Source organism: Cinclus cinclus, chromosome 32 (assembly GCF_963662255.1).
Source record: "Cinclus cinclus chromosome 32, bCinCin1.1, whole genome shotgun sequence".
NCBI classification, from domain to species: Eukaryota; Metazoa; Chordata; class Aves; order Passeriformes; family Cinclidae; genus Cinclus; species Cinclus cinclus.
Window position 1 is genome coordinate 1,168,800 of NC_085077.1, and position 16,116 is coordinate 1,184,915.

Consider the following 16,116-nt stretch of genomic DNA (forward strand, 5'->3'; position numbering starts at 1 on the left):
TGAAAGTCCCTCTTTCCCCACTGAAATTCCCTCTTTTCTCCCCTTTCCCCACTGAAATTCCCTCTCTTTTTTTCCCCACTGAAATTCCCTCTTTTCTCCCCTTTCCCCACTGAAATTCCCTCTTTTTTTTTTTTTTTTTTTTTTTTTCCCCACTGAAATTCCCTCCCTTCTCCCCTTTCCCCACTCCATCCACCTGGAATTTCAGGAGAGTTTAGATCACATCCATCCCCACCTCAACCATCATTCCCAACTCCTGACTCCCTCCCATTCCCTAAAAACAAAAAACCCCAAAAAAACCCCCAGGAATTGTCACCCTGTGTGCAGCCAGCTGCTCCTCCCTCTGGGCCAGGACCCGGTGCTTGGCTCCTCGGGATGAGGGTTTGACATTCCCGGCTGGAATTCCCAGCCTGGAGTCGTCCCGGGGCCGACGCTTCCGCTCGGGGACGCGCTCCGGGGCGTTGGCCAGCAGGGCCACACCTGGGAAAGAGGGGAGAAAATTGGGGGGGAATTGGGGGGGAGTGGGGGGAGGAAATGGGGGGAAATTGGGGGGAAATTGGGAGGGAATTGGGGGAGAATGGGGGAGGAAATTGGGGAAAATTGGGGGGGAATTGGGGGAAATTGGGGGAGAATGGGGGAGGAAATTGGGGGAAATTGGGGGAAATTGGGGGGGAATTGGGGGGGATTGGGGGGGGATTGGGGGGGAATTGGGGGAGGAAATGGGGGAGAATGGGGGAGGAAATTGGGGGGAAATTGGGGGGAAATTGGGGGGATTGGGGGGGAATTGGGGGGGAATTGGGGGAAATTGGGGGAGAATGGGGGGAGGAAATGGGGGGGGGAATTGGGGGGAAATTGGGGGAGGAAATGGGGGAGAATGTGGGAGGAAATTGGGGGAGAATGGGGGAGAATGGGGGAGGAAATTGGGGGGAAATTGGGGGGAAATTGGGGGGATTGGGGGAGAATTGGGGGAAATTGGGGGAGAATGGGGGGAGGAAATGGGGGGGGGAATTGGGGGGAAATTGGGGGAGGAAATGGGGGAGAATGTGGGAGGAAATTGGGGAAAATTGGGGGAAATTGGGGGGGAATTGGGGGAGGAAATTGGGGGAATTGGGGGAAATTGGGGGAGAATGGGGGAGGAAATTGGGGGAAATTGGGGGGAAACTGGGGGGGAATTGGGGGGGATTGGGGGAGAGTGGGGGGAGGAAATGGGGGAGAATGGGGGAGGAAATTGGGGGGAAATGGGGAGAAATCAGGGAGAAAATGGGGAGGAAATTGGGGGAAATTTGGGGGAAATTGGGAGAAATGGGGAGAAATCAGGGAGAAAATGGGGGAGAAAATGGGGGAGAAAATGGGGAGAAAATTGGGGGGAAATGGGGGAGAAAATGGGGGAAAAGGGGGAGAAATTAGGGAAAAATGGGGAGAAAATTGGGGGAAAATGGGGAGAAAATGGGGGAGGAAAGGGGGAAAAATGGGGAGAAATCAGGGGGAAATTGGGGAGAAAATTGGGGAGAAAGCAGAGAGAAAATGGGGGAAAATCAGGGAGAAAATTGGGGAGAAAAGGGGGAAAATCAGGGATAAAATTGAGAGAGTCAGGGAGAAAATTGGGGGAAATCGGGGAGAAAAATCAGGGAAAAAAAAGGAAAAATTGGGGGGGAAAAAGGGGAAAAGAAGGAAAAAATGTGGGGAAAAGAGGGGGTAAAGAGAGAGAAAAATTAGGGAAATACAAGGAATAAAATGGGAAAAATCGGGGGAAAAGGAGGGGGAAAAGCAGGAATAAAATGGGAAAAATCAGGGAAAATCATGGAGAAAATCAGGAAAAAAAGAAGGGAAATATCAGGGGAGAAAGGGAGAGGAAAAATTAGGGGGGAAAAAAAAAAGAGGGTGGAAAAGAGGGAAAAATCAGGGAAAATCAGGGATAAATAAGGAAAAATCAGGAGGAAAAGAAGGGAAAAATCAGGGATAAATAAGGAAAAATCAGGAGAAAAGAAGGGAAAAATCAGGGATAAAACAGGAAATCAAAGGGAAAAACAGGGAAAAAAAAAAAACAAAGGAAAAAAACCAGAAAGGAAAATCCCCAGGAAAAGCTGGAATTTCCTCTTAATTTCCACTGCTGGCCTCCAAACCAGAGGCTCTGGAAGCTGGGGAATGTTGGGATTTGGGGGCAAATCCCAAGAATTGTTGGGAATTGTCGGGAATTGTTGGGAATTTTGGGAATTTCCTGACCCACGTCGGCGTGTTTGAGAGCTCCCACGTCGTTGGTGCCGTCCCCGCACATGAGGGTGCAGTAACCCAAACTCTTCAGTGCCGTGATCACAAATTCCTAATCCCCCAGGACAAAAAAAATAAAATAAAATAAAATAAAATAAAATAAAATAAAATAAAAAAAATTTAAAAAAAAATTCCCAAAATCCAGGAATTCCACGGGGTATACAGAGTTAAGGGTGAGTTCATGGGGACGGTTTCAAAATTTAGGAGTTTAGGGTTGGAAAAGGTTTGGGATTCTTTAAGGGGACAGATTCTGTTCCCGAAGATGGTAAATGTTGGGAATTGCCGTCGCAAAAAAAAAAAAAAACAACAAAACAAATCTCAAATTTTGGGAATTCAGAGCCGGAATGAACTCCAAAATTCTTTGGGATCGTTCTAGGGTCATCCCCATCGTTCCTAAAACCCCAAATCCTGGGAACTCCTATTCCCAAACCTCTAAATCCCAGGAATTCCCATTCCCAAACCCCCAAATCTTGGGAATTCCCATTCCCAACCCTCCAAATCCCAGGAATTCCCATCCCAAGGACCCCAAATCCCAGGAATTCCCATCCCAAAGACCCCAAATCCCTGGAATTCCCATCCCAAGGACCCCAAATCCCAGGAATTCCCATTCCCAACCCTCCAAATCCCAGGAATTCCCAACCCAAAGACCTCAGATCAAGGAAATTCCCATCCCAAGGACCCCAAATCCCAGGAATTCCCATCCCAAGGACCCCAAATCCCAGGAATTCCCATCCCAAAGAACCAAATCCTGGGAATTCCCATCCCAAGGACCCCAAATCCCAGGAATTTCCATCCCAAAGACCCCAAATCCCAGGGATTTCCCATCCCAAGGACCCCAAATCCCAGAAATTCCCATTCCCAACCCTCCAAATCTTGGGATTTCCCATCCCAAAGACCCCAGATTTTGGGAATTCCCATCCCAAGGACCCCAAATTTTGGGAATTGCCATCCCAACGACCCCAAATTTTGGGAATTCCCATCCCAAGGACCCCAAATCCCAGGAATTTCCATCCCAAAGACCCCAAATCCCAGGGATTTCCCATCCCAAGGACCCCAAATCCCAGAAATTCCCATTCCCAACCCTCCAAATCTTGGGATTTCCCATCCCAAAGACCCCAGATTTTGGGAATTCCCATCCCAAGGACCCCAAATTTTGGGAATTGCCATCCCAACGACCCCAAATTTTGGGAATTCCCATCCCAAGGACCCCAAATCCCAGGAATTCCCATTCCCAATCCTCCAAATCTTGGGATTTCCCATCCCAAAGACCCCAGATTTTGGGAATTCCCATCCCAAGGACCCCAAATTTTGGGAATTCCCATCTCAAAGACCCCAAATTTTGGAAATTCCCATTCCCAACCCTCCAAATCTTGGGATTTCCCATCCCAAAGACCCCAGATTTTGGGAATTCCCATCCCAAGGACCCCAAATTTTGGGAATTCCCATCCCAAGGACCCCAAATTTTGGGAATTGCCATCCCAAAGACCCCAGATTTTGGGAATTCCCATCCCAAGGACCCCAGATTTTGGGAATTCCCATCCCAAGGACCCCAAATTTTGGGAATTCCCATCCCAAGGACCCCAAATCCCAGAAATTCCCATTCCCAACCCTCCAAATCTTGGGATTTCCCATCCCAAAGACCCCAGATTTTGGGAATTCCCATCCCAAGGACCCCAAATTTTGGGAATTCCCATCCCAAGGACCCCAAATTTTGGGAATTGCCATCCCCTCCTCCCCCCTCACCTTCTGCTTGGGCACCACCCTGGCGAAGACCCGGATGTGGGGGATGAGCCGGAGCAGCCGATCCCGATCCCGCAGCCGGAGCTGCTCCAGCCCCTCCCCCGTCAGGCAGAGCTCGAAGGGATCCGTGAGATCCCGCAGGGAATTCGGGAATGCCGGGAGAGCCACGGAGCCGTCCCGGGATCGCCACTGCCAGGGCAGCCCTGTGGGAGAGGGAATGGGAATTCCGTGGGAATCTGGGAATTCCACGGAAATCTGGGAATGGGAATTCTGTGGGAATCCGGGAATGGGAATTCTGTGGGAACCTGGGAATGGGAATTCCGTGGGAACCTGGGAACGGGAATTCCGTGGGAATACGGGAATGGGAATTCCGTGGCAATCTGGGAATGGGAATTCTGTGGGAACCTGGGAATGGGAATTCTGTGGGAACCTGGGAACGGGAATTCTGTGGGAATCTGGGAATGGGAATTCCGTGGGAACCTGGGAATGGGAATTCCGTGGGAATCCGGGAATGCGAATTCTGTGGGAATCTGGGAATGGGAATTCCGTGGGAATCCGGGAATGGGAATTCCGTGGGAATCTGGGAATGGGAATTCCGTGGGAATCCGGGAATGGGAATTCCGTGGGAATCTGGGAATGGGAATTCCGTGGGAATCTGGGAATTCCATGGAAATCTGGGAATGGGAAGTCCATGGGAATCTGGGAATGGGAATTCTGTGGCAATCTGGGAATGGGAATTCCATGGGAACCTGGGAATAGGAATTCCATTGGAATCTGGGAATTCCATGGGAATTCCATTGGAATCTGGGAATTCAATGGGAATTTGGGAATTCCATGGGAATTTCTGGAATGCTGGATTAGCCACTGCCAGGGCAGCCCTGTGGGAACGGATCCAGAGGGAATTCTGGGGGGGATTCAGGGGAGATTCCAGAGACAATTGATTCCCAACATTCCCAATCCAGAGGGAATTCCAGAGGCGATTCCAACCCTGATCCCCATCTCCATTCCCAGCTCCCCAAACCCCTCAAATGCCAGAATCCCAGAACCACCCCCACATTCCCAACATTCCCATTCCCATTCCCATTATTCCCAATCCCGTTACGTCCATTCCCAATCCCAGCATTCCCAATCCCATTATACCCATCCCCAATCCCGTTATTCCCATTCCCAAACCTATTATTCCCAATTCCATTATTCCAAATCCCATTAATCCCGCTGTAATTCCCACCATTCCTCATCCCATAATTCCCAAAATTCCCAGCACCGGGGCGCTCCGGGGGCTGCAGGATCAGGATTTTCTCTTTCTGCAGGAAGTGCAGCTCCCATTCCCAATCCCATCGATCCCACCATTCCCAATCCCATTGACCCCACCATTCCCAATCCCACCGATCCCACCATTCCCAATCCCGCTGTAATTCCCACCATTCCCAATCCCATCGATCCCACCATTCCCAATCCCATCGATCCCACCATTCCCAATCCCACTGATCCCACCATTCCCAATCCCACCGATCCCACCATTCCCAATCCCGCTGTAATTCCCACTATTCCCAATCCCACTGACCCCACCATTCCCAATCCCACTGTAATTCCCACCATTCCCAATCCCGCTGTAATTCCCACCATTCCCCATCCCATAATTCCCAAAATTCCCGGTACCGGGGCGCTCCGGGGGCTGCAGGATCAGGATTTTCTCTTTCTGCAGGAAGTGCAGCTCCCATTCCCAATCCCACTGTAATTCCCACCATTCCCAATCCCACTGTAATTCCCACCATTCCCAATCCCGCTGTACCATTCCCCATCCCGTAATTCCCAAAATTCCCGGTACCGGGGCGCTCCGGGGGCTGCAGGATCAGGATTTTCTCTTTCTGCAGGAAGTGCAGCTCCCATTCCCAATCCCGCTGTAATTCCCACCATTCCCAATCCCGCTGTAATTCCCACCATTCCCAATCCCGCTGTACCATTCCCCATCCCGTAATTCCCAAAATTCCCGGTACCGGGGCGCTCCGGGGGCTGCAGGATCAGGATTTTCTCTTTCTGCAGGAAGTGCAGCTCCCATTCCCAATCCCACTGTAATTCCCACCATTCCCAATCCCACTGTAATTCCCACCATTCCCAATCCCGCTGTACCATTCCCCATCCCATAATTCCCAAAATTCCCGGTACCGTGGCGCTCCGGGGGCTGCAGGATCAGGATTTTCTCTTTCTGCAGGAAGTGCAGCTCCCATTCCCAATCCCATCGATCCCACCATTCCCAATCCCGCTGTAATTCCCACCATTCCCCATCCCATAATTCCCAAAATTCCCGGTACCGTGGCGCTCCGGGGGCTGCAGGATCAGGATTTTCTCTTTCTGCAGGAAGTGCAGCTCCCGTGCCACGTGGCAGGCGGTCAGCGGGCTGTCCCCCGTGATCATCACCACCTGGAATTTTGGGAATTTCGGGCAATTCCCAGAAAAATTCCAGCCAAAATTTACCCCTTGGAATTGCCCCTCACCCAGGAGCGGCAAAGGGGTCCGGAATGGTCTCAAATTCAAAAGGTTTTTGGAATTTTCCCGATTTTCAGCCTCGGATTTCTCAGGTTTCCACCTGGAATTTTCCTTGGATTTACCTCATTTTTTCACTTGAAATTGTCCTGGTTTTTAGACTGAAATTTCCCAGTTTTCAGTCGGGGATTTTCCCTATTTCCCACCTGGAATTCTCCCATTTTCAGCCTGGAATTTCCACTTGGAATTTCCCCATTTTCAGCCTGGAATTTCCACTTGGAATTTCCTCATTTTCAACCTGGAATTTCCCCATTTTCAACCTGGAATTTCCCCTTTTTCTCCCTGGAATTTCCCCATTTTCAACCTGGAATTTCCCCATTTTCAACCTGGAATTTCCCCTTTTTCACCCTGGAATTTCCCCATTTTCAGCCTGGAATTTCCCCATTTTCAGCCTGGAATTTCCGCTTTTTCACCCTGGAATTTCCCCATTTTCAGCCTGGAATTTCCCCATTTTCAGCCTGGAATTTCCTCATTTTCAACCTGGAATTTCCTCATTTTCAACCTGGAATTTCCCCATTTTCAACCTGGAATTTCCTCATTTTTCAGCCTGCAAATTCCCATTTTCCCCTCCCACCCCGTGACAATTCCCCCCCGTTCCCCCTCCCCGCCCCCCCCCCCCCAAAATCCGGGAATTCCCGCAATTCCCGGGATTCCTCACGCGGTGGGAAGCGCTCTGGATCTCTCGGATCACGGCCTTGGAATCGGCTTTGAGGGGGGAGGAGACCACGATGAACCCCACAAATCTCAGGTCACATTCCAGGGATTCCCTCTTCATCTCCCGCACCTTTTTCCATGGAAAAAAAAATCCCGGATTCAGAATTCCCAAATTCCTTAAAAAGTCAAACCCCTCCTCTCATCGCTGATTCCTGGGATTTGGAGCATCCCTGGAATGAGTTTAGCGCTGCTAAAAGCTTGGAGTGATCTCAAATTCCCAAAATTAATGGAATTTTCCTTGGAAAAATTCCTTTGGGATGCTCTGAAGGAGCTCTGGGATAGCTGGGAATGGGAATTCCCTTGGAAAAATTCCTTTGGGATGCTCTGGAGTGGGAATTCCCTTGGAAAAATTCCTTTGGGATGCTCTGGAGTGGGAATTCCCTTGGAAAAATTCCTTTGGGATGCTCTGGAGTGGGAATTTCCTTGGAAAAATTCCTTTGGGATGCTCTGGAGTGGGAATTTTCCTCGAAAAATTCCTTCGGGATGCTCTGAAGGGGCTTAGGAATAGGAATTTGCTTGGAAAAATTCCTTTGGGATGCTCTAAAGGAGCTCTGGCATAGCTGGGGTTGGGAATTTCCTTGGAAAAATTCCTTTGCGATGTTCTGAAGAGGATCAGGGATGGGAATTTCCTGGAAAAACTTCCCCCAAAACCCCAAATTCCACCCCCAAAAAAACCTCTCCTTTACCCAATCTCTCTCCTAGCACTTCCCAGTTCTGGAATTCCAGGATTTATCCCATTTTTTTCACCTGCTGGTGGCTCAGGGCTCCCAGCTCCTTGTAGCCCAGGGCCAGGACCCGCGCGCCCTCGTAGGAGAATTCCCGATGGATCTCGTGGTAGTTGCTGGGACACTGGGATAACTGGGAGGAAAAACCCGGAAAATATTCCATGAGTGATGAATCCGAGGGAATTCCAAAGGGTTTTGGTGGAAAACTGGGAAAAATGAGATTTGAAGGGAAATGGAGGCAGGGATTTGGGAGGAACTGGGTGGAATTTGGGATAATTCCATTGGAATTCACACACCCCGGCCATTTCCATCTCCCTGATCTCCCAGCATTCCCAAATTCCCACATTTCCCTGGAATTTCCGCTCACCACAGGCTTTGGGAACATTCCCAGATTCTCATTTTTCCCGGGAATTTGTCATCACCACAAGGCCTGGGCAGCCATTTTGGCCCCCCGGCATCCCCAGATCCCATTTTTACCCTGGAATTTCCCTGAAATTCTCCCTCAACACAGACTCTGGAGAGTCCCACCATTCCCAAATCCTTATTTTTTCCTAGAATTTCCCTCACCCCAAGTTCTGACCCCATTTTTCCTTGGAATTTCCCCTTACCACAGGCTCTGGGCCTGTTCTTCCCCTCACGGCAGAGCAGCCATTTTGAGCTCCTGCCATTCCCAAATTCCCATTTTCCCTCCTTTTTTTCCTGGAATTTTCCCCCTCACCATGGCCTACAGGGTCTTAGGAGCATTCCCACCATTCCCAAATCCTTATTTTTCCTTGGAATTCACCCTCACCACAGGCTCTGGGCCTGGTTTTCCCTTCACTGCGGACTCTGGGCCTGTTCTTCCCCTCACGGCAGACCAGCCATTTTGAGCTCCCGCCATTCCCAAATTCCCATTTTCCCTCCTTTTTTTCCTGGAATTTTGCCCCTCACCATGGCGTGCAGGGTCTCGGGAGCGCCCTTGACGGCCGCCAGGTATCGGATTTCTCCAGAGGCATTTTCCAAGGAAGCCAGCACCGCCATTCTCTTCAGGGCACTGGAGAAATGAAAGCGCTGGTGAATTCTCATTCCCGGAGTTTTTAGACTCCTCGGGAAAACTTTCTCATCTGGAAACAAAGGAAATCAGGAAATCCTGAAAGGAGGTGCTGGGAGGGAAAAGGAATCGGGAATGAGGGGGAAAAGAGGGATTGGGGGTGGTTTGAGGGGGATTCGGGTGGGATTTGGGGAGAATAAAGCGAATTTTGAATCATTCAAAATGGAGTTTTGAATGATTTAGGTGGAATTAAAAGGAATTTCAGCAGAATTCCGGATGATTAAAAATGGAATTCATGGGAGATTTATTGTGAGGATTTTGGGGGATTTTTGAGGAATTTTTCAGTGAGGGTTTTAGGGGGGTTTTGTGACGTTTTTGTGGGTTTTTTTTGTTTTTTGGTGGGGATTTTTGTAGAAAGGTTTTGGGGGATTTTTCTGAGAATTTCGTGAGATATTTAATGGGGATTTTGGGGGAATTTTGTGAGGATTTTCTGGGATTTTTTGGTGGGGATTTTGGGGGAGTTTTGTAGAATGATTTTGGGGGATTTTCTGTGGGGGGTTCTGTGGGATTTTCTATGGGGATTTTGTAAAGATTTTGTGGGATTTTGTGAAGATTTTGGGGGATTTTGTAAAGATTTTGTGGGGATTTTGTGAAGATTTTGTGGGATTTTCTAAAGATTTTGTGGGGATTTTGTGAAGATTTTGTGGGGATTTTGTAAAGATTTTGTGGGGATTTTGTGAAGATTTTGTGGGATTTTCTAAAGATTTTGTGGGATTTTGTAAAGATTTTGTGGGATTTTGTAAAGATTTTGTGGGGATTTTGTGAAGATTTTGTGGGATTTTGTAAAGATTTTGTGGGGATTTTGTGAAGATTTTGTGGGATTTTGTAAAGATTTTGTGGGATTTTTTATGGGGATTTTGTGGGATTTTCTAAAGATTTTGTGGGATTTTTCTATGGGGATTTTGTGAAGATTCTGTGGGAATTTTATGACAGATTTTTGAGAAAACTTTCAGTAATTATTTCCGGGAATTTTGGGGCATTTTTACAGAAAAATTTCACGGAATTTTCTACGGGGACTTTGCGAGGAATTTGCTGAATTTTATCTTGAGGATTCTGGGATGATTTTATTGCATTTCTATAGAACCATTTTGTGAGATTTTCTGTACAAAACCGATTTTACGACATTTTCTTTAAAAAAAAAACAAAACAAAACCAAAAAACCAACGATCCTTTGAGATTTTTATCCTCCGATTTCGTGACGTTTTCCACCGTTTTTACGCCTTTTTTTTTTTTTTTTTTTTTCCCCAGCTTTTACCACCCGAAAACGCCTCAAAATTCCAAGAAAAATTCCAAAAAAAAAAGAAAAAAATAAATTTGGGATTTACCTTTGGTCAGTGTCCAGTCCACAGCTGTCAACATGGCTTTTTCCAAAGGATCTCCCACGATTGTCCCATCCTCGAGCTGCACCAGGGAATGGCAGCAGGCGATGGCTCTGTGAGTTTCCACAGGAATTTCTGACACTGGCAGCACTTCCTTGCCTTCCCTGAGGGAAAATTTGGGAATTTTTGGATCGTCCCCGATGTATTTTGCGAGTTCGTGAGAAATCGAGGTGGGGAAGGAAAAAAAAAAAAAAAACAAACAAAAAAAAAACCCCAAAAAACGAGCGAAACAGTCAAAATTTCACGGAGAACGGTAAAAAAAAAAAAATGCGTTGTGAAATTCAATTTAAAGCGTTGTAAAATTGTATTGAAATCATATTAAAAATGCTGGGAAGTCCTCAACAAAATTGTCATAAAATCCCATGAAATTCCCACCCAAAAAAAAAAAAAAAAAAAATCCTGCAAAGTTCGTCCTAAAACTCCTCACGGAAGCTCCACGAGTTCCCTCAATAAAAGCCCCATAAAAATCCTCACCAAAAATTCCACAAAATACCCGGAAATTCCTCCTGAAAATCTCCACTGAATTCCACAAGATCCGTCCAAAAAAAAAAATCCCACCCAAGAATCATAAAATCCCCACAGAAAAATTCCAGAAAATTTCACAAAATCCCCACAAAAATTCCACAAAATCCACACAAAAATTTGCCACAAAATTTCACAAAATCCCCATAAAAATTCCACAAAATCCCCACAAAAAATTCCACAAAATCCCCACAAAAAATTCCACAAAATCCCCACAAAAATCCCACTTAAATACCTAAAAATCCCATTAAAAAGCCCTGAAAAATCCCATTGAAACCCCCAAAAATCCCATTTAACACCCCCAAAATCCCATTTAACACCCCAAAAATACCATTGAAACCAACAAAATTCCCATTTAAAAACCCCCTAAAATCCCATTTAAAAAACCCCCAAAAATCCCATTTAGCCCCCCAAAAATCCCATTTAACCCCCCCAAAAATCCCATTAAAAAACCCCCAAAAATTCAATTTAAAACCCCCCAAAAATCCCATTTAAACCCCCCAAAAATCCCCATTATTTCCCATTTTCACTCCTTGCCTGGATTTTCCCCTTTGGGGAATTTTTTTGTTTTAATTTTATTTTATTTTATTTTATTTTATTTTATTTTATTTCATTTTATTTTATTTAACTTCATTTTATTTAATTTTAATTTTATTTTATTTTATTTTATTTCATTTTATTTCATTTTTATTTTATTTTATTTTATTTCATTTTATTTTATTTCACTTTATTTTATTTTAATTTTATTTTATTTTTATTTTATTTTATTTCATTTTATTTCATTTTATTTTATTTCATTTTTTTATTCCATTTTTTTATTTTATTTCATTTTATTTTATTTCATTTTATTTTATTTCATTTTATTTTATTTTATTTTATTTTATTTCATTTTATTTTATTTTAATCTTATTTCATTTTTATTTTATTTTATTTTAATTTTATTTCATTTTTATTTTATTTTATTTTATTTTAATTTTAATTTTATTTCATTTTATTTCATTTCATTTTATTTCTTTTTTTTATTCCATTTTTTAAATTTTATTTTATTTTATTTCATTTTATTTCATTTTTATTTTATTTCACTTATTTTATTTTATTTCATTTTATTTCATTTTATTTTTACTTTATTTCATTTTATTTTATTTTCATTTTATTTTATTTCATTTTCATTTTATTTTATTTTATTTCATTCCATTTTAATCTTAATTTAATTTAATTTTATTTTTTTAGCAACTTTTAGAAATTTTTTTTTCTTTTTTAGGATCAGAACCCACCTGAGTCCTGCCACCCCCCTGACCACGAGGTGGTCGCTGGTCAAGGTTCCGGTTTTGTCAAAGCAGCAAACCTGAACTTTCCCTGCAAAAGGAATCCTGAACGGTTCCGTGCAATAAACATCTAAAAAAAGAAAATAAAAAAAAAAAAAATAAAATGAGAAAAAAAAAAAAATAAGAGGAAAAAAAAAATAAAAAAAAAAAGAGATTTTTCTGCAGCAAAAATCCGAATTTTACACGGAAAAAAATCAGGGTTCGGAAAGCGAAAATGGGGATTTTTATTAATTTTTTTTAATATATTTTTTTTTAAGGGTTAATTAAGAATTTGGAGGGTTTTGGAGAATTATGTGGTCGCTCTAAAGGTCGTAGGAATTGGGGGAAAATTATTAAAATAATTAAAATATTCCAAAATGGTGAAACGTCAATGGGGGTTTTCAGGGAAATCCAAAAGAGAAATAAATAACGATGTACGGAGAAAGGGATGAAAAAAGTCAAAAATCATCTAAGAATTCGTCAAAAAGCCAAAAAAATGTCTTAAAAATTGACTGAAAATCCTCCCAAAAAATCCTCGAAAAATCCCCAAAAAATCCCCAAAAAATCCCCGAAAAATCCCCAAAAAATCCCCAAAAAATCCTCGAAAAATCCCCAAAAAATCCCAAAAAATCCTCGAAATATGCCCAGAAAATGCTCGAAAAATCCCAAAAAAAATCCTCAAAAAATCCTCGAAAAATCCCCAAAAAATCCCAAAAAAATCCCCAAAAAATCCTCGAAAAATCCCTAAAAAATCACAAAAAATCCTCGAAATATGCCCAGAAAATGCTCGAAAAATCCCAAAAAAAATCCTCAAAAAATCCTCGAAAAATCCCCAAAAAAATCCCAAAAAAATCCCCAAAAAATCCTCGAAAAATCCCCAAAAAATCCCAAAAAATCCTCGAAATATGCCCAGAAAATGCTCGAAAAATCCCCAAAAAATCCTCAAAAAATGCTCGAAAAATCCCCAAAAAATCCCAAAAAAATCCCCAAAAAATCCTCGAAAAATCCCTAAAAAATCCCAAAAAATCCTCGAAATATCCCCAGAAAATGCTCGAAAAATCCCCAAAAAATCCTCAAAAAATGCTCGAAAAATCCCCAAAAAATCCCAAAAAAATCCCCAAAAAATCCTCGAAAAATCCCTAAAAAATCCCAAAAAATCCTCGAAATATCCCCAAAAAATCCTCGACAAATCACAAAAAATCCCCAAAAAACCCCCACAAAATCCTCAAAAAATCCCAAAAAAATAAAAAAAAAAACCCCAAAAAATCCTCAAAAAAATTCAAGAAAAAATCCTCGACAAATCACAAAAAATCCCCAGAAAATCCCCAGAAAATCCTCAAAAAATCCCCAAAAAATAAAAAAAATCCCCAAAAAATCCTCAAAAAATCGGCAAAAAATCCCTAAAAAATCCCAAAAAATTCTCGAAATGTCCCCAGAAAATGCTTGAAAAATCCCCAAAAAATCCTCAAAAAATCATCAAAAAATGCTCGAAAAATCCCCAAAAATCCTCGAAAAATCACCAAAAAATCCCCAAAAAATCTCGAAAAATCCCCAAAAAATCCTCGAAAAATCACGAAAAAATGCTCGAAAAATCCCCAAAAAAATCCCAAAAAATCCTCGAAAAATCCCCAAAGAATTCTCGAAAAATCCCAAAAAATCCTCGAAAAATCCCCAAAAAATTCTCGAAAAATCATCAAAAAATCACCAAAAAAAATCAACAAAAAATCCCCAAAAAATTCTCAAAAAATCACCAAAAAATCCTCGAAAAAATCCCCAAAAATTCCCCAAAAAATCCCCAAAAATCCCCAAAAAATCCCCCAAATTGCCCAAAATCCCGGGAATTGCAGGGATGCTCACAGAGCTTGGCCAGGGCGATGAGGGAGGTGTTGACAGCCAGGGAGAGCTCGATGCCCTAAAAACGTCCCAAAAATCCCCAAAAAATCCTCGAAAAATCATCAAAAATTCCTGGAAAAATCACCGAAAAATCCCCAAAAAATCCTTGAAAAAATCCCAAAAAATACTCGAAAAATCCTCAAAAAATGCTCGAAAAATCACCGAATATCCCTAAAAAATCCTCAAAAAATCCCCCAAAAATTATCGAAAAATCACCAAAAAATCCCCAAAAAATCCTCGAAAAATCCCCAAAAAATCCTCGAAAAATCACGAAAAAATGCTCGAAAAATCCCCAAAAAAATCCCAAAAAATCCCCAAAAAATTCTTGAAAAATCACCAAAAAATCACCAAAAAATCCTCGAAAAATCCCCAAAAAATCCCAAAAAAACCTTGAAAAATCACGAAAAAATGCTCGAAAAATCCCCAAAAAAATCCCAAAAAATCACCGAAAAATCCCCAAAAAATCCCCAAATTGCCCAAAATCCTGGGAATTGCAGGGATGCTCACAGAGCTTGGCCAGGGCGATGAGGGAGGTGTTGACAGCCAGGGAGAGCTCGATGCCCTAAAAACGTCCCAAAAATCCCCAAAAAATCCTCGAAAAATCACCAAAAAATCCCAAAAAATCCTCGAAAAATCCCCAAAAAATGCTCGAAAAAACCCCAAAAAATACTCGAAAAATCCTCAAAAAATGCTCGAAAAATCACCGAATATCCCTAAAAAAATCCCCAAAAAATCACCAAAAAATCCCCAAAAAAATCCTCGAAAAATCCCCAAAAAATCCTCGAAAAATCCCCAAAAAAATCCCAAAAAATCCCAAAAAATTCTTGAAAAATCACCAAAAAATCACCAAAAAATCCTCGAAAAATCCCAAAAAAATCCCAAAAAAACCTTGAAAAATCACGAAAAAATGCTCGAAAAATCCCCAAAAAAATCCCAAAAAATCACCAAAAAATCCCCAAAAAATCCCCAAATTGCCCAAAATCCTGGGAATTGCAGGGATGCTCACAGAGCTTGGCCAGGCGATGAGGGAGGTGTTGACAGCCAGGGAGAGCTCGATGCCCTAAAAACGTCCCAAAAATCCCCAAAAAATCCTCGAAAAATCACCAAAAAATCCCAAAAAATCCTCGAAAAATCCCCAAAAAATGCTCGAAAAAACCCCAAAAAATACTCGAAAAATCCTCAAAAAATCCTCGAAAAATCACCGAATATCCCTAAAAAAATCCTCAAAAAATCCTCGAAAAAATCCCAAAAAATCCTCGAAAAATCCTCAAAAAATGCTCGAAAAATCACCGAATATCCCTAAAAAAATCCCCAAAAAATCACCAAAAAATCCCCAAAAAAATCCTCGAAAAATCCCCAAAAATCCTCGAAAAATCCCCAAAAAAATCCCAAAAAATCCCCAAAAAATTCTTGAAAAATCACCAAAAAATCACCAAAAAATCCTCGAAAAATCCCAAAAAAATCCCAAAAAAACCTTGAAAAATCACGAAAAAATGCTCGAAAAATCCCCAAAAAAATCCCAAAAAATCACCAAAAATCCCCAAAAAATCCCCAAATTGCCCAAAATCCCGGGAATTGCAGGGATGCTCACAGAGCTTGGCCAGGGCGATGAGGGAGGGTGTTGACAGCCAGGGAGAGCTCGATGGGCAGCTCCGGGGGCACCACGGACGTCAGGATGAGAGCACACTCCAGGAACAGGCGGTACTGGTTCCTGCGGGGGTCCTGAGTGCCTGGGGAAAGGAAAAACGGGGAAAAAACGGGGTGAGAATGGGATGAAAATGGGAAAAAACCGGGAAAAACGGAACGAAAATGGGAAAAAACGGGGAAAAAAGGGGTGAGAATGGGATGAAAATGGGGAAAAACGGGGGGAAAAGGGGTGAGAATGGGATGAAAATGGGGAAAAACGGGGGGAAAAGGGGTGAGAATGGGATGAAAATGGG

General features: G+C 43.0%; 1 protein-coding gene across 4 annotated transcripts in view; it reads right to left on the reverse strand.

Moving 5' to 3' along the window:
* ATP13A1 (ATPase 13A1) overlaps nucleotides 1-15,941 on the reverse strand; it is a 28,949-nt gene extending 13,008 nt beyond the window's left edge. Inside the window, exons 1-10 of one of the 4 annotated variants that reach the window (XR_009934086.1) lie at nucleotides 14,141-15,715; nucleotides 12,254-12,374; nucleotides 10,404-10,561; nucleotides 8,919-9,091; nucleotides 8,011-8,121; nucleotides 7,208-7,333; nucleotides 6,318-6,426; nucleotides 4,009-4,208; nucleotides 2,221-2,317; nucleotides 314-477 (exon numbers count right to left, since the gene is read on the reverse strand). Coding sequence is in view for 3 of the 4 variants with exons in the window: in XM_062511839.1 (XP_062367823.1) it covers nucleotides 314-477; nucleotides 2,221-2,317; nucleotides 4,009-4,208; nucleotides 6,318-6,426; nucleotides 7,208-7,333; nucleotides 8,011-8,121; nucleotides 8,919-9,091; nucleotides 10,404-10,437 (1,014 nt within the window). In the remaining variant the exon portion in view is untranslated. Of the gene's footprint in view, nucleotides 1-313; nucleotides 478-2,220; nucleotides 2,318-4,008; nucleotides 4,209-6,317; nucleotides 6,427-7,207; nucleotides 7,334-8,010; nucleotides 8,122-8,918; nucleotides 9,092-10,403; nucleotides 11,313-12,253; nucleotides 12,375-14,140; nucleotides 15,716-15,767 lie in introns of those variants that run through there. The other 3 variants (XM_062511839.1, XM_062511840.1, XM_062511841.1) reach the window with 3 other exon arrangements.
* Between the last annotated feature and the right edge of the window lie 175 nt (nucleotides 15,942-16,116).